Raw genomic sequence first — 23,973 nt, 5'->3', positions numbered from 1 at the left:
TGGAAAATAAATTCGAGAGAATAATTTATCATAATAAAAACTAAAGAAAAAAAACTTTTAAGAAAAGACACAAAATTGAAGAAAAATAATGGACATCAAATATCAAATATAAAAATAAGATATGACAAATGTTATTACAAATTTGTACTATATCAATTGGACCCATGGCTAAGAATTTGAAATCAGTTGAGTGAAGGCTAGTTGAGTCATTCCTTATCTAAAAGGAAAAAAGAAATAACATGTCCAAGTCAATTATTAATTATAACATAGAATGAAACCAATCAGCAATGACCCAATATACGTACACGACGTGAAAACCAATCTACAAATTCCCTATGAACTCTCTTGTCTATCAAAGATGATTGTCGCCTCCGATTTCTCAATTGTCTCCGTATAGTGTCTCTAAATTCCCTACATGAAGTGTCCAAATTATACATAGTTACTTTCTAATAAAAGACTAATTAATACAATTGATCAAGTGAAAATACTTACTGAAGAAATGGATCAACTATGGCACTGTTTGTTAAGACATGACGATGTGCCTGTAACTTTTCCTTTTCAGATAAAGTGAAATAAGTGAAACCTCCAACTGCTTTTCCGATCGGTGGGAATAAAGTGCTTACAGTGCAAGAGCCAATACTCGGTTCATCATCAACACGACGCAATCTATTGAACACAGTCTCAATTCCATCTAAGTATCTAGAACAAAAAGTTAAGCACTCTTCAGCCAAGTATCCTTCAGCTATTGAGCCTTCAGCTTGTGCCTTATTACGCACATAAGACTTCAATTTTCCCAAGTACCTCTCAATAGGATACATCCATCGATATTGGACAGGTCCTCCACGCTTGGCATCTTCTACTAAATGCACAATCAAATGAACCATCACTGTGAAAAAAGAAGGAGGGAATCAACTCTATCTTGTAATTGGACAAGTTGATCTATCTTCAAAACTTTATTACATAATTGTTTAAAAAAAGAGCATAGATCAATCAAAATAGAGGACACTTCTTTAGGGAGTGTCTTTCTTATTGCCAAAGGAAGAATTTGCTCCATCAACACATGTGAGTCATGACTTTTTAGTCCTCTAATCTTACGTTGTTTGACATCAACACATCTACTGATGTTACTTGAGTAGCCATCAGGTACAGTTATATTCTTCAAAGTTTTTAGAAATATATCCTTATTTACATTTGACAATGTATATATAGCAGGAAGATATCTACCATTCTCATCAGGCCACAGATCTGGTCTAATACCCCAAAGTTGTAAGTCCTTTCTTGCCTTTAGATTGTCTTTGCATTTATTATTTGTACTATCATTCAATAATGTAAACAATATATTGTCACAAACATTTTTTTCAATGTGCATAACATCCAGATTGTGGTGCAATAAGTTATCTACCCAATAAGGAAGGTCAAAAAATATACTCTTCTTTCGCCATTGTAGAGTATCTACCTTAGGATGATCAACTCTGCGTTGTCTTTTTGACCTTTCTTCAACTATAGGTTCTTTCCCAAATTCAACGTGAACATTCCCAAGTTGTTGTAGGATATCATGTCCTGAGATTGCCATTGGTTGGCTTCTATTTTCAATAGTTCCATCAAACCTGCTATGAGCCAATCTGAACTTATGTCTTCCATCTAACCACCGACGATGACTTATAAAACAAAATTTCCCACCTTTGACAAGCTTCTTAGGAGTAGTGTCAAAATTACATCTCGGACATGCCAATCCTGTATGTGTGTTCCATCCCGATAAGGTTCCAAGTCCTGGAAAGTCACTAATAGTCCACAATATGGCTGCACGCATATCAAATACTTCATTTCCATATGAATCAAAAGTTTTAATTCCAGTTTTCCACAACTCCTTCAACTCTTCTATTAATGGTTGTAAGTAAACATCAATATCATTGCCCAGTGCTCGCTTTCCAGGAATGATCATGGACAAAATGAATGAACTTTGTTTCATACACATCCAAGGAGGAAGGTTGTATGGTATGAGAACAACTGGCCAAATACTGTGATTGGTGCTCAAGTTCCCATATGGATTGAACCCATCAGTAGCTAAACTGAGTCTCATGTTTCGAGGGTCTAAGGCAAATTGAGGGTGCATCAAGTCAAATTTCTTCCATGCTTCAGAATCTCTTGGATGTCTTAACATGCCTTCATTCGTACTTTCTGATGCATGCCATCTCATATGCTCAGCTATTTTAGATGAAAAAAACATCCTCTGTAATCGAGGCTTCAAAGGAAAATACCTTAACACCTTTGCAGGAATCTTCTTTCGCTTATTAACAACAACATCGTCACCAATTGTATTTCTCTTTTTTGGCTTCCATCTTGATGTCTTGCATTTCTTACAAGAATCTTTATCTTTGTCTTCTCCAACATACAACATACAATCATTCGGGCAAGCATCAATTTTGGTGTAATGAAGACCAAGCTTGTTAATCACTTTTTTGGCTTCATAGAATGAATTTGGAATTTTAGCATGTTCAAATGCATCTGCTAGCAATTCCAGTATCATGGACATAGCTTTGTCACTTATTCTGCATAGACATTTGATGTGATACAACTTCACCAAGAAAGAAAGTTTTGAATATTTATCACATCCTTCATATAAGCTTTGTTGTCCATCTTGCATTAATTCAAAAAAATTTGTCCCATCATGACTTCTAGTATGGCTTGACTCTGCACCCATATTATCATTAATCATTTCACACATATTATCATTAATTTCAACTCTTCCACCATCTTCTTCGACCATTACTTGAGGAGCTTCGCCCATTACTTGAGGAGCTTCGGCCATTACTTGAGGAGCTTCGGCCATTACTTGAGGAGCTTCAGCATTTACTCTTCTCTCCCCGTGTAGATGCCACACTGTATAACCTTTTGGAAAAGGTTTAATAATTAAGTGCTCGTATACTTCTTCACGACTTTGCCATTTCTTAAAATTGCATTTCTGACATGGACATACTATCTTTCCCCTAACACCACTATTAGTGAATGCAAAGTCCAAGAACGTATTCAATCCTCTTATATATTGATTTGTATTTCGAGGCATGTCTATCCATGATCTATCCATTACAACGACCTCTGTTCATGCCAAGAGGATTGGAAGGTTAGAATAAGTGACGATATTCAATGAAATACACTACATGAGATGAATTTACTAAACTTTGAGAACTAATCCAAGGAAAATCATTTACAATCGACTTTCCTTTTATGGGGAAAGTCAACTCACAATCCCTTAGATCAAGGGATTTATTTCAGGAGCTAATTTCACAATTAGCTACTTTACTAGGATTGATTTTGTTTCACTTTTTATCTACATAAATCATATTATAAAAAAGAAAGTGATTTATTATTAATTCACCAGACTATGTTGGTAGGAACCATCGTCCTCCCAAGTCAAGTCACAGGTCCTAAAAATTGGCCATGATGTATGATCATATTCTAAAACATACATTTTTATTAATAAAAAAACACTTTTTACAAGGAACTAAAATATAATATTCAAGTAAATGCATAAACTTAAAATATATTTAAGTATAAAAATTATTATCCAATCTAACCTAAAGTAACCACCCAAAAGATTATACACTAAATAAAAAAAGACAATATAACGTGAAAAATGAAGCATTAAAGTATGTTGCAATTACAATTTTCAACTAACCAAAAACACTTGTCAATCACTTCTGTGTAGCTTAACTGCACATATTGTAATGATGAATGTAATAAAATAGAAATAAAAAAGTATGCAATTATTTAACTTCATTACTATATATACAACTTTAAATGCAATTCAACTCCTTTCTAATTTTAAAAATCTAAACATTTGAACAAATAGAGTAGGCCGTTTAGATGTCTATTTTCCTAATATACCAATCTTTTGATTTAAAAGTACGGAAACTAGGAATCTCTATCTTTCAAATTCTAACATATCTAAATCTTTTAGAAATTAACCTCTGCTTCAACCAACAAGAAGATGATATACTTTTAAGATAAAAAATAAAAAAATTTCAAAACAATAATTCATAGAGTAAATTAATTCAAAAATAGAAAAAAGAAAATAGGTTAATATAATTGATTAATGATGATGTAAGTGTGTATTAAAAGTTCTGGTGAAATTGAATTATATATAATCAACCAAGCTGTGAAACCCCTACTTATGCATCCTAGTCTATCTCTACAGTGAATTGGATGTGCTAAGAAAACAAAAAGTTTTGGGTTTATTCTATTACTACTCTTACAGGGTACATTCTCTTACTTCTAGATTGGTAATGGGGTATAATATCATTTATAGACGATTCATTTGTTCCAGAGCTGGTTTAATTTTTTTTCTCACTTTTCTCAAATTATATTATAAAGCACATGCAGATGTATAGTCGCAACTTACTACCTAAAAATGTGATTCCACAAAAGAAACAAAACTGCATCAATTTTTTAGAGTCTTATTTTGTCAATTCAATCTAAAGTCATCCATGTTCACACTAAGACACGTATAAGGTACTGCAAGCAAAAGAGTAATAACAGAAGAGAAAAACTGCTTCTTTAGAGGGGAGCCGCCTCCTTGCAACAAAATTGAAACAAACTGAACATTCTATTTCTGCATTTTTTATTCTATCCTAATCCTACTATTACATATAGCACAATCATGTGTGACAAATTTCACGACTAAGCAAAACAAAATTGCAATGAAATCCTTCTCACGCTTGCAGGTAGTTTTGTTCTTATTACTCTCTACAAAACTAAAATTGTCCCTGTTGCTTAACATTATTACGTTTGCATGCAGTTTGTCGTGTTGGCCCTGCTGCTTCCAGTTGGTCTGTCAGCTCAATTGGGCTTAAAGGGTCAGTAGCTTGGGCCATAACATTCTATTACAGAAGTGAGTTATTTCTGAAAGCCTTAGTTGTTGTTCAAGGTTGTTAGTTGGAATAGCTTTTCTGGAGTTAGTTAGCTGTGGTAACAGTTTTCACCTACTGTACAACAAACACTAGATATAATGTCTCGTCGCTTATTTCACCAGATAAGAAAGTGAAAAGCTTCATTAGATATTCTCAGATATTACTCTCCGCTTTCTCATAAATTCCCAGAGTTTTATTTTGTTGCTCACACTTAGACTTTTTTAATTATGTTAGAAGGTTGAGTGCCTCTTTAATTATAATCCAAATAGTAATAAACTCTTGAATGGTTGTTCATACCAACACCACCTAACTAACCACTCAGTATCCTAACTACCTTTGCTCTAAGTTAGAATGTAGTGTGTACCAACTATGATGGTCTGGTGGTTCAAAGGCTGACAATGGCTACTTCCAATGTGTTGATAGACGAACACTCATAAAGAAGGAAAATAGAACACCAGCTCATGAAGGAGCAGACGAGATGGGTTGTGTGTTTCCGCGTGTCTAGAGAGTGGACCACGCATGTTAAGTTGTTCTCAGATGGCGAGTCGTGTTCAACTTGTTGGGCCTGTTGGACACAGCATCATCAACATGTCCACTCCACTCCCATCTGATCTGCATCTAACAAGCAGTAAAGGCAGTTCCGCAAAGTGTGTGTGCGCTTCATATCTCATGACTACATATCTTAAGTGGAATGTAATTTAATAAATTTCTTCAATATAATATTTTCTACTTAAAGAAAATCTAATAGCATGAAGAAGACAGAGAAGCTAACATTTGACATGGAAGAAATTTTTGACGATTACATTGAGTAAAATTTGCATTGACAGATTATTAACAGTTCCAAGCATATATACATGAATTGGCCAACAAATCTCATGGAAGTATAAGCTCACCTTTCACAATTTTTTCTTTTCTCGGCAAGGGCTACTACAACTTTAGCTCCACACTGATTCTTTCAGCTATACTGTGTGGATCAGTGGTCTGTCCTCTTCTAGCGCGAACTCTAGGTCACACTGCTGGTGGATGTGGGGCAGTCGGAACAGTAGTTGGCATAATCAAATACAAGAGTTAACAACAGCAGCAAAATACAAGAGTTAGACACAATCGAATCAATGAACGCGTTCAATAGACTAAGGTAAGACAAACGTGTAGAGTGAAAATGAACGAAGTGAAAATGAAGTGACCTTGCCGCTTTCTAAGCCGCGTGAACCATAGATGCAAGAAATTTCGAGAGCAAATCTACGGTTCAGTTCTGAGAGCACCTCGACGAACAATAAGGCGCCTCCACGCTGCCTCGAAGCCTCGCTCAACCCACAAATGCCTCCACACCTCGACACTTTGCTCAGTCCTAACAAGGGGAGACCAACACGAAGATGGTGCAGAGAAGGCGCGGGGAAGGTAGAAGAATTAGGGATTGGGAGAAACTAGAGAATCAGGGAAAGGTAGAAGAAATGAAAGGCGCGGGTATTATTTAGGGTATTATAATCAGTCCCCAAATTGAAAAAATGAAAGGCACCTTCATTAAAATTGAAGGAAATTAAAAAATTGAAGAAAATTAAAAAAAGGGGGATAACTGCGGTTTTAGTAAAAACCGCCGAAACTTATTAGGGGTTTTCAAAACCGCCGGAAACTAACCGCTCCTAAAATATATTATTTTTGTAGTGTACTAATGATAAATTGGAGTTTTTTTCAAAACTTTTGTCAAATTCATTACATAAAAGATTTCTATGAATAAGGTATGAAAAACTCTTGTCAGATTATATGAGATTAAGTACATACATAAACAAATATGTTTTAAGAAAAAATTCTTTATACTTTTCAAACGAGTGAGTAAACATCACACCAACAATATAAATATGTTATTTGCCTTTCTTTTATTTGAAAAAAATTAGTTCTACTCATTGTTATTTTTTATTTATATAATTATATATTTAATAGTAGAATAAAAAATATATATTATTTTTACATTTAATATCTAATAATATGACATTTTCTTTATTTTTATTTTTTTTTGAAAAAAAACTAAATAATATTTAAAACAATAAAAGACGGATACATACATAGATAAAAGTATACCATCTTCCGAATAAAGATGAGAATGAAATAAACATTTCAAACATATTAGTTGGAGAATGAAATAAAAATGACAAATTTTTACCCAAAAATAGGATGAAAACTTACTCACTAAAACCTGCGATGATATGGGTCAGGTAAAGTACAAATACATACTACTCAGGAAAGAAAGTTATTTAATTTTTTTATTTTAAAAATATTAACTAAGATATAATCTATTTTATTAAATGTTTAAATATAAATTAAATATTTTTATAAATAACATTTGTATGATTTAATTATGAGAAAATTATATTAATTCATGATTATTTTAAAATGGTATTCATATTTTTCTTTCATAGATTTTGCATAACTTATGTCATAAAGAATAAAAGTTATATTTCTTATTTTATGTATAGTTATGCTTATATATATTTTTTAAAATATTTATATTTTTATTGAAATTACATTTAAATATAATGATAACTTAATAAATTTACGCATTCATTTAATAGATATTTAATTATTTTATATTAGTTTTCTAAAATATATATTTTTTTTATATTTTTATGAGACAGTTATTTATTTATTTATATTTATAGTGAAATTATATTTAATTATAATGATAACTTAATAAATTTATTCATTCATTTAAAAAATATTCAATTATTTTACATTAATTTTCTAATATATAAATTTTAATAAGGAGCAATACATTTTTTAGAAATGGTTAATATATAATAATTAAGTTGTATATTTGATAGAAAATGTTTAATTATTTTAAAAATTCAATTTTTATTTTTCAATATTTTTTTAAAATTTTATTAATTATATTACTTTTAAATAAGATAAGAGAGATAAATATCAATATATTTTAGTAGTAGAAACATACATGCGTCACTTTTATTTATGATAATGAAAAATAAAAGTTATTATTAAAATAAAATATGTTGTTAAATTTATAAAATTATACTTTTAAAAAATAGTTATAAGATTTTAAAAATAAAATAATTATTAAAAAAATATTAATAAGAATAAAATCGATAATGAAATGTATATATTAAACCATTATAAAAAAAACTACAATAAAACAAAGAAGATAAAAGTTTTTAGAAACTAAAAAAAGTATAATTATTATTTAGTTATATTTTTGCGAAACGTAGAAGATAAATGCTTTTAGAAACTAAAAAAGTGTAATTATTATTTACTTAACAACTTAAGGGTATAAATATCTATTTAAAATTGTTAAAAAAATGTGAATTTCATTAAATAACGTTAACGAAAATAACTGCAGTTTTCTCTTTATTAAAGATGTTCTCTTTATATTTTTCAGAGAAAGAATAAATATCTATTTTAAAATTGTAAGAAAAAAATGTGAATGCCATTTAATATAATGTTATGTAAACTTTACTTTTCAATAAAGACATTCTATTTATTCATTGTTTTTCAACTATTTCACTAGAGAAAATCCAATGAAAAGGGCCTAAATAATTGTGAAAGAGGACCGAGAGACATTGCCAACCCTCTAATTTATTGTTTTTATTGATATATTATTAAATAATTTAATTTATATTTTAATTAAATAACTTCATTTAATATTGCATTATTATTCCAAGTTGTTGTTAAAAGGAAAAAATGAAGTCGGACGATAATTTTTTTCACAGTAAAAATAACTAATTTATAGGATAGTGATAGTTTGAAAACAATTTTTTTTACAACATTTTAACATCATTCAATCATTTATTAGTACAAAATTATTTCACAATTAATAATAATAATCATAAACATTATAACCAATAATAGAATGACTGACACATGGATAATATTAAAATTTTGTTAAAAAAACATTGTCAAAGTATTGTTATCCTAATTTATTAAATGGAAAATGTTCTTTTAATAATTTTTTTTGACAACTTTTTTACAACAAGACATGTATTAGTTGTATCAAATATAGGGACCAATAAATTTTTAAATAATTGTTAAAATATCATGTTACTTGTTAGAAACCCATTTCATTTCATTTGGTTGCATTCAAATTTAGAAAATGTCCTTAAAATCCTTAAACAGGCCTAAATAATCGGATGAAATCAAATTATTTTGTTTCCACAACACATGAATTATAGAACAAACCAGTTCATCACTTGTCAATTTCTGTACCAATTTAAACTCATCAATTGAATCATTCTCAGCATCAAGCAAGGTCTTCAATGGCCATGCCTTCTTGCAGTTAGAAACAGAAGAAAGAAAACATAGCAAATAGGAAACAGAGGGACAAAAATAACTGAATTCATTTAATTTCATTTCAATCTGAATGACTCGTGGAACTAAAGAATTTGGACTTAGATAACAAAGAATGAAACAATGATCTCTGAAAATGACCCTATGCTCTAGACAATGATCACGACTAAAAAAACAAATAACAGAAGGCAGTATTGCTCTGTATGTATTGATACAAATTGCACCAACTAAATTTTGGGCTACCAAATCTTATCTGCAACAAAGAATCAAAGAATAATAATGATAATAATGATGGTGATGACAATTTCCCTACCTAGAAAGAATACTTCCCTTTACGTGTGTATAGCTTGACTGTGAAGAAATCAATGAAGAAAGAAAATGAAATCAAGTTGGGTGAGAAAAAGAGGACGATGTACCCGCAACATCAACAGGAACCCAAGCTGAAACAGTGTACAAAGGTTGCTCAAGCCAACTAAGAGTAACCCCTGTTGCTCCTTCAATCTCCACCTTCTTTACACTGTAATTCTCACAAGAATACATCTTCAACAGCAACTGGCTCTGACTCATTTCCCTCTCAGAAACTCCCAAACATCTCAACCCTCCTTGCTCCACCAGCATCCTCCTCCACTTCCCGAAACTCTCGTGTCTCTCCAACCTCTCCCTCCCTTCACATGCCACCATGTTTTTTATCTCCCTGCCGTACATCTCCTCTATCTTAACCCTCACTGCACTCTCTTGCGCCACCCCACTCTCCTCGATGCAATCAAACAACGCTGAGTAATACTTCAACGACTTGCACACCCTTGCTTCCAGCCTTGCCTCGTTGTGTTCTGCTTCCTGTTCGGCCACCACAACCACGTTCGGATTCGTGCTGCGGATCAGTCCCAGGAAGTCCCTCAAAGCTCCTCCGCTTCCGTCGTAAAGCGTCTTGTGCAGCTGCAAAATGCAGTTCACGGCCACCGTTTCCTGCTCCTTCACGTGGAGCATCCACAGCCTCACGTCTTCGAGTCTGTCCACGACGGGGTGGAACTCGAAGGGGAGGTTCAGCGCTTCCGCGAAGCCCGCGAGTCTGTCTCCGGTTTCGTTTAGCTCTTGCTTTGATTCTCCTATCCCCGTGATTCTCACGTGACTCGGAGGGTGTGGTCTCGACGCTAGGCTCTGGAACAAGCTTGGCCATTGAAGACCTTGCTTGATGTCGAAGTCTATTATGTGAACTCTGTCTTTTCCTTCAAACGCCCTCAGCAGCATCTCGTTTGATGTGAAATGGATATACTTTGGAATTGGGGTCACCTGGTTGAGAAGCCTCAGTGCAGTTCCGGTTTCGTCATCCTCCACCATGTCTCGGGAAGTGGTGGTGATGTGAAAAACATGAGGCCAAAGCCTTGTTACTCTGATGGCCAAGGCTTCTGTGAAATAAGCGCATATGCGGCTTATGGGGGTTCCCCTTGGAGATGCAAGATCACCTAATTTTGCGATGAACTGGTTTATAGCAGCTACGTTTCTTGATCCAATGGCATCCACGCAGCCAGTGAGCAAGCTAACGAGTTCCAACCCGTGATGATCATCTTCTTCCCCTGTCTCCACCTCGTGGTGATGGTAAGGATTTCCCGAACCGTTTCCCACTTCATGATCTGACGCGTTCTCGTTTAGCCTCAGGCTTTGGCTCTCAGAAGAAGCGTTGGAGACCGACCCTTCAGTTGCATGGTCGTTGTGATGCTGGCGAGGACGGTGGCTACCCTCACCGAAGTTGGTGATCTTTGTTACACACGATTCCAGCCACGGGTTTAAGGGAAAAGGTGCAGAATGAGACACCAGTTCAGAAGGAACAAAACAAACCGTCTCTTCCTCCGGGGAGAAAGCAAGTGAAGTGTTGTTAAGCCCTCCTAAAGTGTTACCTTCAACGCCAGGCTGAAACCAAAAGTTATCACCGGAATTGTCAAACTCCGTGATACCCTTTTTCCTCTTGGGTACGTTGGTGAAGGACTCATCGTGCTCCGCGAGCCTTTTCAAACTCTTGTCCTTGATGGACTCTTCAACCAATGGTGCTGCAGCTGTGATGGCCAAAGGTGGGAGTCGAATGTTGTGCTTGAGAGAACATGTGCTGGTCTTGGCTTCTATGGGTTTTTCCACCGAGAGCCCCACTGGCCTGAGGGGCTGCGAGCGTGAAGAGCCGTCTTTGCGGGTGAAGGTAGAACATGGCAAATCCAACCTCTGCGTGCTCATGGAAGGTCGCGGGAAATGGCAGGCTTGAAACGGTGCTGGTGCTTCGCTCCTCAATCTGTGGCTCGGTGACAACAATGTCGAACTAGAACACCCAGCCAACATCGTCTATGCTTTTTGGAAGGCCTGTTGTTTCACTAACCCCAATGCTGCTGCTTCTCTTTCCCTTCCCTTTCTCTTTATCTAGTAATAACTTTGATCAACTATGCAAAATATATGTACTATTCTTTTCCTCTAAAAGCTTAATCCGCATGCGTATGTGAAGAAGAGAGAAAATGCAGTGTGAAAATCTATGTGAGTGTGTGGAAATTTTTTCTAAAGAATTCTTTTTATGTCAAAAACAAAGGAATCCGATGAATTTAAGAAACTGTTTGGGGTTGATTTAATGTTTACAAATCCCAAGTGTTCCTATATGAATTGAATCTGGAAAAAATGGAAAGTAAATGTAATTTGAAAAGAATAAGAAGTTATTGGTATATGCAGGAAAGAATGAAAGAATTGAAGAGCGTAAGCAAAAAGTGCTAGCTAGACATGAATGCAATCATCGGATTCCCGAAGCATTCAAAGAAGGGACATTATAGGAAATGTGAAGTGGTTTGCGGTTGAGAAAGAAGGGACGAGAAACAGAAACATACACCTTGGAATTGGCGGCAGAAGAAGTCCTGAGAAATAGTGAAAGGCATATTAGCAGTGGAAACGTTGAACAAGTCCTTCATTGCAGCAGCGGGTGAAGTAAAAGGCAGAAACCCAACCTCTGAATGAATGCACTTTAAACATGCATTTGCTTGAATGAAGTAGAAGGAACAAGAGAAGACTACTACTAGAAACCCCCCCACCCCCCTCTCACTTACCCAAAAGATAACACAAACCTTTACCAGTGCTTTTATATATCACAAACTACGTACGATCTTCCTCCACCACCATGTTGCGTTATACACTTTTTCTTCTTCTACTTCTACTACTTCTTCTTCTTCACCACTCCATCATAGTAGGTAGTTGTAGTTATCCCCTCTTCTCTTCTTTCTCTTCTCTTCTGGTCCTACGAGTGCTTTCATCTACCAGCATGAGAGCAAAAGTAAGGAATATGATGATGACAACATGCTTCGGAAAGGGACAGAAACACTTTGCTCCTGCGCCCTCCGATTCAGATCCAACGGTCCACAGCTGGGGATTTACATTACCGTTGAGCCATGTCGGTGAAATATGACCGTTGCTGAGAGGGAGTTGGTGTACGCATAACTCATGCCACTCAGACTTTTCACGTGCCACGTTGCACGTATTGTCCCCTGATATCCGTTCACTTGACCGTTACTTTTACACCTTATAATTACACCACTTATTATTCCTTTTTTGAAATACTTTTTTATTTGTTTTCTAATTAAATTATTTGTATTTTTTCCATTTTTTCTTTTGGATGGAGGATCATACTTCTCCATTAAATAAACACAACTTTTTTTTTCTTTTTTATTTTAAGTACAGTTTGCAGAGCATATTTTATTTTCATGATGGTGTGTAGTGAAACACGTGGCACACGAGTGGAGAAGGTCCCAGAATTGGATGCTCCTCCTCGTCTTGACCATTGATGATGACTTGACTGCTCTAGTTATTTTGGTGTTTAGAAAGTGAGAAGAATAATTTCCTTTATCCTATGCTAATCATGCTAACATTAATTTTATTTTTCTGGTTAATGTATTTTTCACTTAATATTTCACCCTTATTAAATTTTTTTTTCTGGGAGATTTTTAGACCACTTATTTTACTCTAAAAGACGTTATACTTTACCAAAATTTACTCATAGTATAAAAATTGTCAAAAATAATTTCATAAGTTATTAACTTGTACATTATCAGTATAATAAAGTTATTTTGCATAACTCAAACTTACACTCCAAAAATGAATTAACTTGAATTTTCTTTTGCACAGAAGTGAATGTAAATAAGTTAATAGCCCAAGAGTCACACTACATTCTTCTTTTCTTTTTCTGTAGATTCTGAAATATCCAGATTCGTGTAAATTGTATATTTATATATATCTATCTATATATAGAAGATTTTATACATTTTTTTATTTCACTTTTAGGTAACGGTTACTTTAAATTAAATTAATTATACTTCTATTTTTATCTTTCGAATAACGGTTCATTTAAATTTTATATTCTTAAATTTAAAATAATTATTTTATTATTTTATCCTTTTAAATTATTATTTATTTAAATTTAATTACTTTTAATATAGCATTTGCTTAAAAATATATGAGAGAGAGAAAGAGAGAGATGGATTCAAAAAATCCTTTAACATAATTTATTATTATTTTCTATAAATATATTTCAAAATATCTCATTCAAAAATACAATAAAAAAACATATAAATATCAATTTAATGTTAAACATTATTGTTATTATAGTATTTATATGTTTATATACATCGAATTTGTTTAAAATTTGAATTTGAATAAAAACTAAACTTTAATGTAATATATATTGATACTTGATCATTTTTTATTTAATTAATTCACTATTATTAACTTAAGACAATTATAAAAACATATATAATCAGCATTCGTTTAAGTAATTTAATGGTTAGTCAAATACAATTAAGAGTATTAAATTTACTTAAATCCAGATGTTATAATAAATTTGAAATTTTGATTAATGGCCGCTAAAGTTGAATCTACAACATATAAACATACAGATATTTAATTATTAATATATATATATATATATATATATATAATCACTATTTTTTAAAATACCATTTTCTAAAATATACATTCAAACATCCAATTATAAAATAAAAATTTTTACATCAGTATTGGTATAATATTCGTCGCTATTACTATAGTATTTAATATTTATATACCCATAAAATAATTAATATTTAAATAAACTAAAATTATAATTAAATATATTTTTGTTTGTAAATAAACTATATTTTGCTTTCTCTTGCTCAAATTAAGATTTCTCACTTGAAGTTATCATCCAAATTGCTTGAATGTGCATTCTAATATTTGAGCGTGAATAGATAGTACAATCATTATACATCACTTGTGCTTGTACAATATCTAAATCAAGAACTACATTTCTAATTATCAAAGAAAAAAAAATCATGAAAATCCCGAACCAATGCATCAAAATTCATCTGACATTATTTCCATTTCTCACTAACAATTAGCAACATCTATAATTCATATTATTTCAAAACAAACTCCAATATATGCATTTAACATCTTTCATATTATATATATATATATATATATATATTAAAGTATGATAGATAAATTTTATTTAAACTTTTATATGTATTTTGAATGTTAAGACAGAAGAGATTTAGTTTTATTTTAATTTATATATTTTAAATCCTAAAATAATTTCATTGACGTCCGTTCATTGACAGGTAGGATTTTAAAACATATATTGAAAACTAATCAACTTTAGTTTTATATTGATTGTATATGTTCGCAGTAAATATTGGTTTGGTTAAAAGAAATTATATTTTGAACTAATAAAAGTGAATTTTGTATCTATATTTTCATACATACAAAATGAGATTAACCAAACCAAGCTACCTAATTTTTCGTTAGTTTGGTTTATGATCAGCTAAGAAAATTATGGACGGAATACAATCCACTCCGATTGCTTTGGATATATTGGTTAAAAGAAATGAATTTATATTTTGAAAATAAGATTAACCAAACCAATACATATGTGTAGCTAAAATAAAATTATGAGAAAAATACTAGCCATTTTTATTCTATTGAATACATACATATATATATATATATATTAGTTAAAAGAAATTATTGGAATTAAGCAGCACGAATCCCTTATCCATTTATATGTTAATGAGAAAATATTATAACTGTTATTGACAAAACCAAACTCCCTAATTCTTGATTGAATTAGTTTGTTCTAGATTTAGCCAAGAAAAAGAAGCAAAATGAATGCTGTCTATTTAGGTTTTTTTCCCTTAGTTGAACCAAATCAAATTATGGGGACATTTCTAAGAGCTGACCTTTAAAGATATGGTTTATAACTAAAAGTCTATTAAGTATTGAATACTTTGTATAATTATTCATTATATTTCTTAAGTGATCTTATGGTACAAGTAAGCTTGACTCTTTTTTTTTGTACTAAAAAGAGATTAATAGAGCACAAGTAGCCTTTAAATTGGAATTGGAATTTTCTTTGGAAAGAAGGTGGGCACATAATAGAACATCTGCAATTTCATTAATCATGAATTATTTCAATCTTACCGCAAAATATACAAATAATCGGCATAAGGATTTGGTAATCACAAGTAAAAATGACAGTGTATTTCATGTAGATCTGTAAATTTATAAATTGCATCACCCAAACAGTACAATCCCAGATTAAACTAAAATGTCACATCCGTCTGTGTATTGTGGTTCAAATTTTAATTTTAATTAATAAACTAAAAACTTCAATAGCTTGTTTCGTAGCAAATTCCAACAATGCATCAGATTAACTCCAAAAACAAAGCTTCTTGCTTGTTGTTTAGGCCAAGTTCAGCCAGGGTTGAAGCACTTTCTTCATCACTAAAAGCACGCCTAGGATATGGTCTCACCTGTCCCATAAAAGACAATCACATTAAAATTAAAATTACAGTACAAATTAACCATTTCCCTGAAAAATTAGTATCAATAATAAAACTGAAAGGTAATGGTATTTCTTACCAGTCTGTAACTGCCTGGTTTCACCACCCTACCGATGTCTATGAAGTCGAACAGAGACTGAAATTTTCCAGAAGCAAGTTTAGTACAATTGTGCACAAAAAAAAGGGGGGGAAACAATACTTCCTAATAGACTATCACCTGTAGCCTATTAGATCTTAGGAATCGGCGTCCACGACGGTTGCCATCTGGCATTTTTACCAGCAAATTAACAGCGTTATCATCATCTGATGATGGTTCTGGAGGCAGGGAAACTTCTTTGGCGGCTAATTGTGTTTCCAATTCCTGACACAATTAATGCAAAATCCAAGATTAAGCAACTTGGAAATGTTTGTTTTCTTTGCATAAGACAATCAATTTATAGCTAGGATCTGCCCAAGGCCACACATCCAGGATACAGAACAAGTACATGATATGAAATACAGATTTTTTTTTCTGGGACCAAGTATGGACCGATTCTTAACTGACGATATTTATACCAGAATTTTTATTTTCTAATACTAGTTAAAGAGTCTCTAAGTTCTGATAACATTCACACTTGAATTAAGAGGAGATAATGATAGGTGTCAATGACTTAAAGGATATCAATGGTAACTCTAGCAATTTAGCTATAAAGGCCATTTCTAGTGAGTGTGAAGACTAAAAACAGACTCCAATCAGCAAAACAGGGTAGGACGATTGAAGAATGGGGCAAGAGAAAGAAGTGCTATCAGTTATAATTGCACTACCTGCTCTTCCTGTAATTTCCTGCGAGTTTCTTCTGCTCTCCGCCTTTCCTCTTCAAGAGCAGCCTCGGCTTCTTCTCTGGCCTTCAATTCTTTTTCTCTGTCTGCTCGTAATGATGCAAGATATTCATCATCCTACATGAATAAACAGACAGCAATAGCTACAATTAGACCATCAACAACCAACAACTCCAAACTATTTGAGGAAACAAGACATACCTGCTGTTCCCTTATCAAACGCTGTGCTGCTAGTGATGGTGAAGGTGGGCGATATGAGGCACGAGGATTAGAACCCCTACCTTGCATAAACTCATGTGGTGCATAAGCATACTGGTATCCAGTACCTTCCGGGATTCCACCAAACATTGCAGCTTCAAGCATTACTGCTTCATCATGCTCCTCTGAAGATATGCCACCCCACTGCAATCTCATTGTAGTCAAAGATTGGGAATTGAGAGGCAGGGACAAGTTGAAATGACGTGGCAAGTAAAAACATAGTAATTCTTCTTGAAAAGGAATAGTAATTCTTTTTGAAAAGGAAAAATTGAAAGGCTATACCTCATCAGAGGGGAAGGAATTTCTATTATGAGGAGGATTACTGGTCTCCTGTGGCGCTGTGCTTGGTAGTGTGCTAGCCTCAGCAAATTCAACATCTTTGACTGACCCTGCGGATCCTGAAGACATATGTCTAGATCTGTTCCTAACGAGTGGCTGCTCCTCTATATCTTCAGCTTCATCATGAAAGGACAAGCTTCCTGCCTGCAACCTAGAATGACCACAATTGCCCATTTCAAATTTTACAATCCAAGAGAATGTACCTTGAAGGAAATGCTTAGTTTAGTGCAGCAGTGAGCAACAGCTACAGGTGCACAGCAAGCACAGTAGAAGAGATAACGTACCTTCCATTAGATGCCACTTCCACTGGTCCAGCCTCTGATGACTTTGATGGCCCGGCTGGTAGAGATTCAGAATCTCCTCCTTGTACACGCCATGCTTTTTCTTGCTCAGCTGTCTGAACTCATTTCATGTTAGAAGAAATCAAGGTTTGAAATTTCCAATGCTAAAAAAAATTCAAAACTCTGTTAAGATGTAGAAAATACAAATTAGAGGGATACCTTTAGAGACAATGAAACTGCATGGGCAAGCTCGGGATCCTCCAAATATGATTGCCTTGACTGTGATCCTGATTCAGTTGAGTCCTGCGCCAAGAGGAAAATAAATACCAACACAGACATCATGCTTAGCAAAGCATAAGAAAATCCATCAAGAAAAACACATACAGTTTGTCTTCCAAGTTTGTGAGTTCTGTAATTTTCCTCAGCCTCCCGTTTAGAAGCCTCAATGGCTGCCCGAAGCATTTCTTCTTCTATGTCATTGTTATAATCTGGTAAATTCTCAGATTCAGGAGCACTAGGTCTAGCACGGGTATTGAGTGAGGTATCAGCCAGGATGTTATGGTTTTGCTCATCTTGATGTGCAATCTGGGCAAGTGGAGTGTCATCATCTTCATCGTTGATTATAACAGTCCCATGGATATCTGGACCATGGGCATCAACAGTTCCAGTGACATCTTCAATGGATGGATGACCAGATTGAGTAGTGGATTGGTTACCCTCCTTAACCTCTATAGGAATCTCCCTCACCTCCCTAGGATGTGTAACAAAGGGTGCCTGGACAGTTGAATCAAGAGGAGTACCAAATATACCTCTCCCAAGTGTAGGATCAAGAAGAGAAAACGGATTGACATTTGCTGCTAAAGCTGGAAGTGAAGGAATTCTCTGAATATCTGCATCCTGTTGATCATCTATATCCATGAAATCATCTTGAGGAAATGCAGTAGAGCTATTGTGAGTGCTGGCCATGAAGGAATAAAAATATCAAACTCCAAAAATAAAGAATTAAAATGAAAACATTAAACAGTAATACCAGTAAAATGGGTTATGTTTCTCAATAATCACTTGCTTACTAATGGAAAAGAGACTATACCCAGTCGTTAAAATTCTGTCTCCTTCACTAAAATGTGCATTGACTGCTTCATTGAGATTACCTCCATGCTCCTGACACAAAATAATATTTACACAATGAAGAGCATATATACAAATAACCACTTGAGTCCACTGAAAATGTATTTAGTCTTTAGTTACATAACTTGTCAAGTATAAATAAATCAGTCACTAAATCCTTTTATAGGATAACAATCAGATCGTCTGTGTAGAGCAATGAAAAGCAAAAGCTCACATAAGAGTAATTGATCACTTAAGAAAAAAAAAACTTATTGCAATAAGAAGATTTCAATCTCATGTATAAGCATCTAACAAAAAAAAATCATCTGAGGTCAGACAAGTAGCTAAAACAGATCAGCTCAGTCATTGGTCATAATATATTCACAAACTTTCAAATATAGTTAGCTAGCCCTCGTTGTTAGTTTACAAGAACTAGCATTTACTATAAAGCAGATTTCTAACATTTTCATTAGTGATGAAACATATGTTTCTCTGCATAATGAACTCCATGTTTAACTTCATATAATGATAAAAAACAAATGAAAATCACAAAAGGAAACATATTTCCTATATTCCTAGAATAATGCTTGCCCCCTAACTGCGAGGACTTATGTGTTCATTCACTAAAGTTAAACCTCTATGAAAGCGGTTATCCATGAATTGGATATAAGGAATCCGAGAAGTATTAGACAATCCATCTATATATTACATGAATAACTGCAAATTTCGCCAAAAGAAAAAACATGGGTATGCAAAGGAGTCCCATTTACATAATTCATGTAATTTGAAAGCAAAAGATAATAAACATTGATAAATAATTGAAAATTAACTGAAGTGATCAAGCAATGCCCAAAAACCCTAACTTGGATCAATTAAACATCTATTACAAATTACATCAAATTTTGTGCTTTGGATCCCAATCAAAACCTATTAAGAAGCACTTTCACAATTGGAAGAAAAAAAAGAGAGAGGGAAGAATACCTCGAGCTTTTGCAGCGCTACTGCCTCAGGCAAACCAGTGATGCTGACGAATGTCTCAACCGCCTCTTGATTAGGCCTTGCCATTGCAATCGAAATTGTATGAAACAGAAGGCAATCCAAAATTCAGAGCTTTTATTCCTTGTCTTATTTTTTAATAAAAAAAGAAAGAAAAAGAAATTGGGTGCTGTGAGAGATAGAGAGAGAGTGAGAAAGGGTGGGTGGGCCTCTAGAGTGAGAAGTGCGCAATAGGGTGAAAGTGTTTGGAATTGCTTCCTCCTTTCGCTATTTCTATCTCTTTGCAACTCTTCTTGTTCGACAAGTATGCTTTCAAAATACATCCACGCATCCAACTTACTTTATAAATACGTTTCAATAAATAAATCAATTACGGTTACCACAATTTTCATATTTAATTTCCCTAATTAACATTACTAAAATTGTTATCTTTATACTAATTATTTTTTAAATCATGTATAAAGTATTTTTTATTATTTAATAACATGCAAATATATATATTAATCAATTAATTAAGTTCGATTTATAATAGAACTATACCGGTTTTTGTTTGTTATGCTCTGTTTTTTATCTTTTGATTTTACTGTTGAAAATTATGTTTTTTATTTGTTTTCTGTTCCTTATATTCAATGGAAATAGATCTGGTTTATTGTTGTGTTTTATGTTTGGATATAATATTCTATTATTCTCTTATCTGGATCCTTCCTTGTTGGAGAGGCAAAACATTATTATGTTATATTCTTTTATTAGTGTTAAGAGTTTAATAAATTATTTTGAAAACTATCCATTTTATTCTTTTTAAATTTATTTTTTAACCATAAATCATTCTTTCAAACCATTATTAAAACTATCTGATTTTTTAAGTTTTTAAAATTTACTAACTACCAATAAACCGGTATTCTAAATACCACTTTTACAATTACTATTTTTTTATACTTTTTTCAATTTAGAAATTAACAACAGACTCATATTTTACGCTTGAACCTGTCTACAATTATGTACTATTACTAAAATTAAAATTAAATAATCAAGTTTTGAATATGAGCAGTTATATATATATATATATATATATATATATATATATATATATATATATATATATATATATATATATATATATATATAAAGGTGTATACATAAATATAATCATTCAAGGAAAATGAAAATTGACACTATATATTAATAGAAATTATTAATATTGTTATAATAAGTTATAAATTGAATGTATTTTATTTTATATAGTATTAAAATATGAAAGAAATATTATTAAAATATTAATATATGGGTTCTTTTAAGAAATGCCAATTTATAACCTAATTTTAGTCTCTTTATTAAGTTCTAAATCATATATTCTTTTAACTTTCAACTTCAGTTTTTAATCAACTATTTGATCATTTTTGTATTAATTTCCTTAAAAAATATTTCAAACTATCAAATAAAATGACTTGTTTTATTTTCTATCATGGATTTCTGTATGTTTAAAACTATAATTTTTGTAACTAGAATTAATAGTTAAGGTAATCCAAATCTATCTATAAATTTTATTTAATATTTTATTAATTAGGTTAAATTCTATTCATCATGTTATATATATATATATATATATATATATATATATATATATATATATATATATCAAAATAAAAACTTTAACAAACTATAAAATAAAAGTTATAAAATAATTGGTATAAAAAAATAATTATAGAAATAAAAAACTTTATAATTTAATTATAGGCAATAATTTTAATGTATAAATAAGTTTTTTTATTATGAATAATTATTTAAATTTAAATAAATAATTACTAAAAGGGTAAAATTGAAAGATGACTTTTTTTACCAGAAAGCAAGTTTGCACATTTATGATAAGAAAAAATAATAAAATTAGAATTATAAAAATAAGTATAAACAATTATTATAATAAAAAGTAATTTTAATTTTATTTTTAAAATGATTTAGCTAAAAAATGGTCGTATAAAAAACTTTTAAATTTTAGAAAACGATCACTTAAGGATAAAATTTAAAAAAAAATTATCTCAATTTAAAAAATACTTAATAAAAATAAAAATGGAAAAGAAAATGTGTACGCCAAAAAAAAATTCTCTTTATATAATAATAATATAATGTAATATAGTACAGAATATACAAGTACAAATCATTATAAAATAAATTTTATAATTTTGTTGTAGGTAATTTTTAGTGTTTTTGGTAGATAATTTTTATTATAAATAATTATTTTAGTTTGAAAGAATAATTAAATTTTAGAAAATAAAATAGTCAAATAAAAACACAATTAAATTAAAAATAAAACGGTCACTTAAAAATAAAATTGGTAAAATAATTATGTTTTATGTTTTATTTAAAACATACTTAAAGAATAAAATTAAAAACAAAATGTATAAAGCAAAAGAAGAAATTATCTTACTATAATTATATATATATATATATATATATATATATATATATATATATATATATATATATATATATATATATATATATATATATATTAGTCTAGATATGTTTAGCATTTGGAAAAACTTTTTTTCATTTTTTTATATATTATAATAAAAGGCATTTCAAAATTTATAGCAATATAATGTCTTTGTTAATTATAATTTTTAATTAATTTATAATAACGTAATAAACTTGTAACATCTCATTTAAATCATACCAACATTGTTATGGAACTATATTTCATTTAAATATTATGGACATTATTTAGTAACTATCCCAAGATTAATAAAATAAAATAGTTAAACAATTCAAAAAATATATAATTATATCCATGTAGTTAGCCAGAAATAAGTCTCACTTATATATACAACACAAAGGAGAATAAAAGGAATATTTACACAATGTTTTTCAAACTATAATTATACAAGGTTATCTACTCTACTCAAGTTATACATCAGTATTATCGCCTCCAGATCTTGCTCAATAAAGACGTCATCATCCTTTGCTCACACTAACTAGGTGATAATTGTAAAAGAAACCAAGCATATACAAACAACACAAACAAAAAACACACAAAGGGTAAGCTAATGTTAAAAGAAACAAACATACAATGTCAAGATTCATCACACATTTCATACAATAGTTAAACAAATATCCTAAACATACCATGAACCTAGACTTGATCATCCGGATAAAGTATAAATGTTGAGCTATGGCAAGTCATGCACTCATGGTAGCCTCCACTGCTCTACAGAGTCATTGTCAATAGGTTTCACGTCAAGATAACCCCAAGATTGGACTTCATACATTCATACATATAAAACTTGAAACAACTAACAGAGAACTTCACTTTAGAAACTCTTTTCAGACCATACTTCAAATACATAAATAACCTCAAGAATAAACCATCATATAATTAATAGATACTTTTACACAATCCTCAAAGCCCTAACATAGTTCAAAGTTACAAGAAAGCAAAAGAAAGAAAGACTCAAAACATGATCTTAATAAATCGCTCAACGCCTATACTTGTTTAGCTATATATGGTTCTGCTTATTGAATGCCTACACTTGCTTTGTAAAAAGAAAACCCTATCGCTTAGCAAGGACTCTCACCCATCCATTGTTACGACAAACTTCTCCCTCAAATTAACTCGCTCAGCCCCATAGCTCGCTCTACGAATATAGAAATAGTGTGTTCTTCTCGCTCAACGCTTATACTTGCTCAATTATATATAGTTTTACTCGCTCAGCGATTACACTCGCTCAGCGATTACACTCGCTCAGTTAGATTGCAAAGTACTGCATAATAACAATTATGCGGAATTTGAGCCTATCAACTTTAAATTTTCTACCTTGAACCTAACTCCCAAAATTCATGGATCCAATTTTGACATTTTAAACTTAAATGGATTTCACTGACCTATTTATGACTCAACTTACTTACAACCATACTCATTTTTTCATGAAATTCAACTCCTATACACCAAAACACTACTTCAACTCTCACAATTCAACTTTGTCATTCCTAAGCACATTTTCACCCAAACGAACTGCGTAAGTTCTAAATGACCTAAAAACTAGTCTCAAACCTCTATTTTCCCTATCCAACAACTCCTTAAAAGTATTGCCTACCAAAAAACCCTTTTTAACACATAAAACAAGCCTCATATTTGAGCTAAATTCCTAC

The 23,973-nt window shown here is 31.8% G+C and overlaps 3 protein-coding genes across 6 annotated transcripts; all 3 read right to left on the bottom strand.

Annotated features, from left to right (window-relative positions):
- Positions 1-883: 883 nt before the first annotated feature.
- LOC108329247 (uncharacterized) lies at positions 884-6,401 on the bottom strand. Its single transcript, XM_052877110.1, has 3 exons — positions 6,092-6,401; positions 5,801-5,920; positions 884-3,096 (listed from the first exon to the last, which is right to left on the bottom strand). Exon 3 carries the CDS (start codon positions 3,083-3,085, stop codon positions 884-886), a length of 2,202 nt encoding a protein of 733 aa, XP_052733070.1. The 5' UTR covers positions 3,086-3,096; positions 5,801-5,920; positions 6,092-6,401.
- A 2,827-nt stretch (positions 6,402-9,228) lies between these two features.
- On the bottom strand, positions 9,229-12,555 carry LOC108323932 (scarecrow-like protein 28). 4 transcript variants are annotated; one of them, XM_052870944.1, is made up of 2 exons: positions 12,170-12,555; positions 9,229-12,079 (listed from the first exon to the last, which is right to left on the bottom strand). In XM_052870944.1, exon 2 carries the CDS (start codon positions 11,520-11,522, stop codon positions 9,582-9,584), a length of 1,941 nt encoding a protein of 646 aa, XP_052726904.1. In that variant the 5' UTR covers positions 11,523-12,079; positions 12,170-12,555; the 3' UTR covers positions 9,229-9,581. The 4 variants fall into 4 exon arrangements, with proteins under 4 accessions (XP_052726904.1, XP_017412257.1, XP_052726910.1 ...); XM_017556768.2 differs by having other exon boundaries at positions 12,269-12,555; XM_052870950.1 differs by having other exon boundaries at positions 12,287-12,555.
- Positions 12,556-15,729: 3,174 nt separating this feature from the next.
- LOC108328554 (plant UBX domain-containing protein 8) lies at positions 15,730-20,144 on the bottom strand. Its single transcript, XM_017562466.2, has 11 exons — positions 19,816-20,144; positions 18,818-18,888; positions 18,112-18,685; positions 17,947-18,030; positions 17,731-17,843; positions 17,390-17,597; positions 17,051-17,251; positions 16,835-16,966; positions 16,248-16,391; positions 16,110-16,166; positions 15,730-16,000 (listed from the first exon to the last, which is right to left on the bottom strand). The coding sequence occupies exons 1-11, from the start codon at positions 19,897-19,899 to the stop codon at positions 15,893-15,895; spliced, it is 1,776 nt and encodes a 591-aa protein (XP_017417955.1). The 5' UTR covers positions 19,900-20,144; the 3' UTR covers positions 15,730-15,892.
- Between the last annotated feature and the right edge of the window lie 3,829 nt (positions 20,145-23,973).

This window comes from Vigna angularis, chromosome 1 (assembly GCF_016808095.1).
Source record: "Vigna angularis cultivar LongXiaoDou No.4 chromosome 1, ASM1680809v1, whole genome shotgun sequence".
Lineage (NCBI taxonomy): Eukaryota > Viridiplantae > Streptophyta > Magnoliopsida > Fabales > Fabaceae > Vigna > Vigna angularis.
This window is presented reverse-complemented; position numbering and strand designations above follow the sequence as displayed.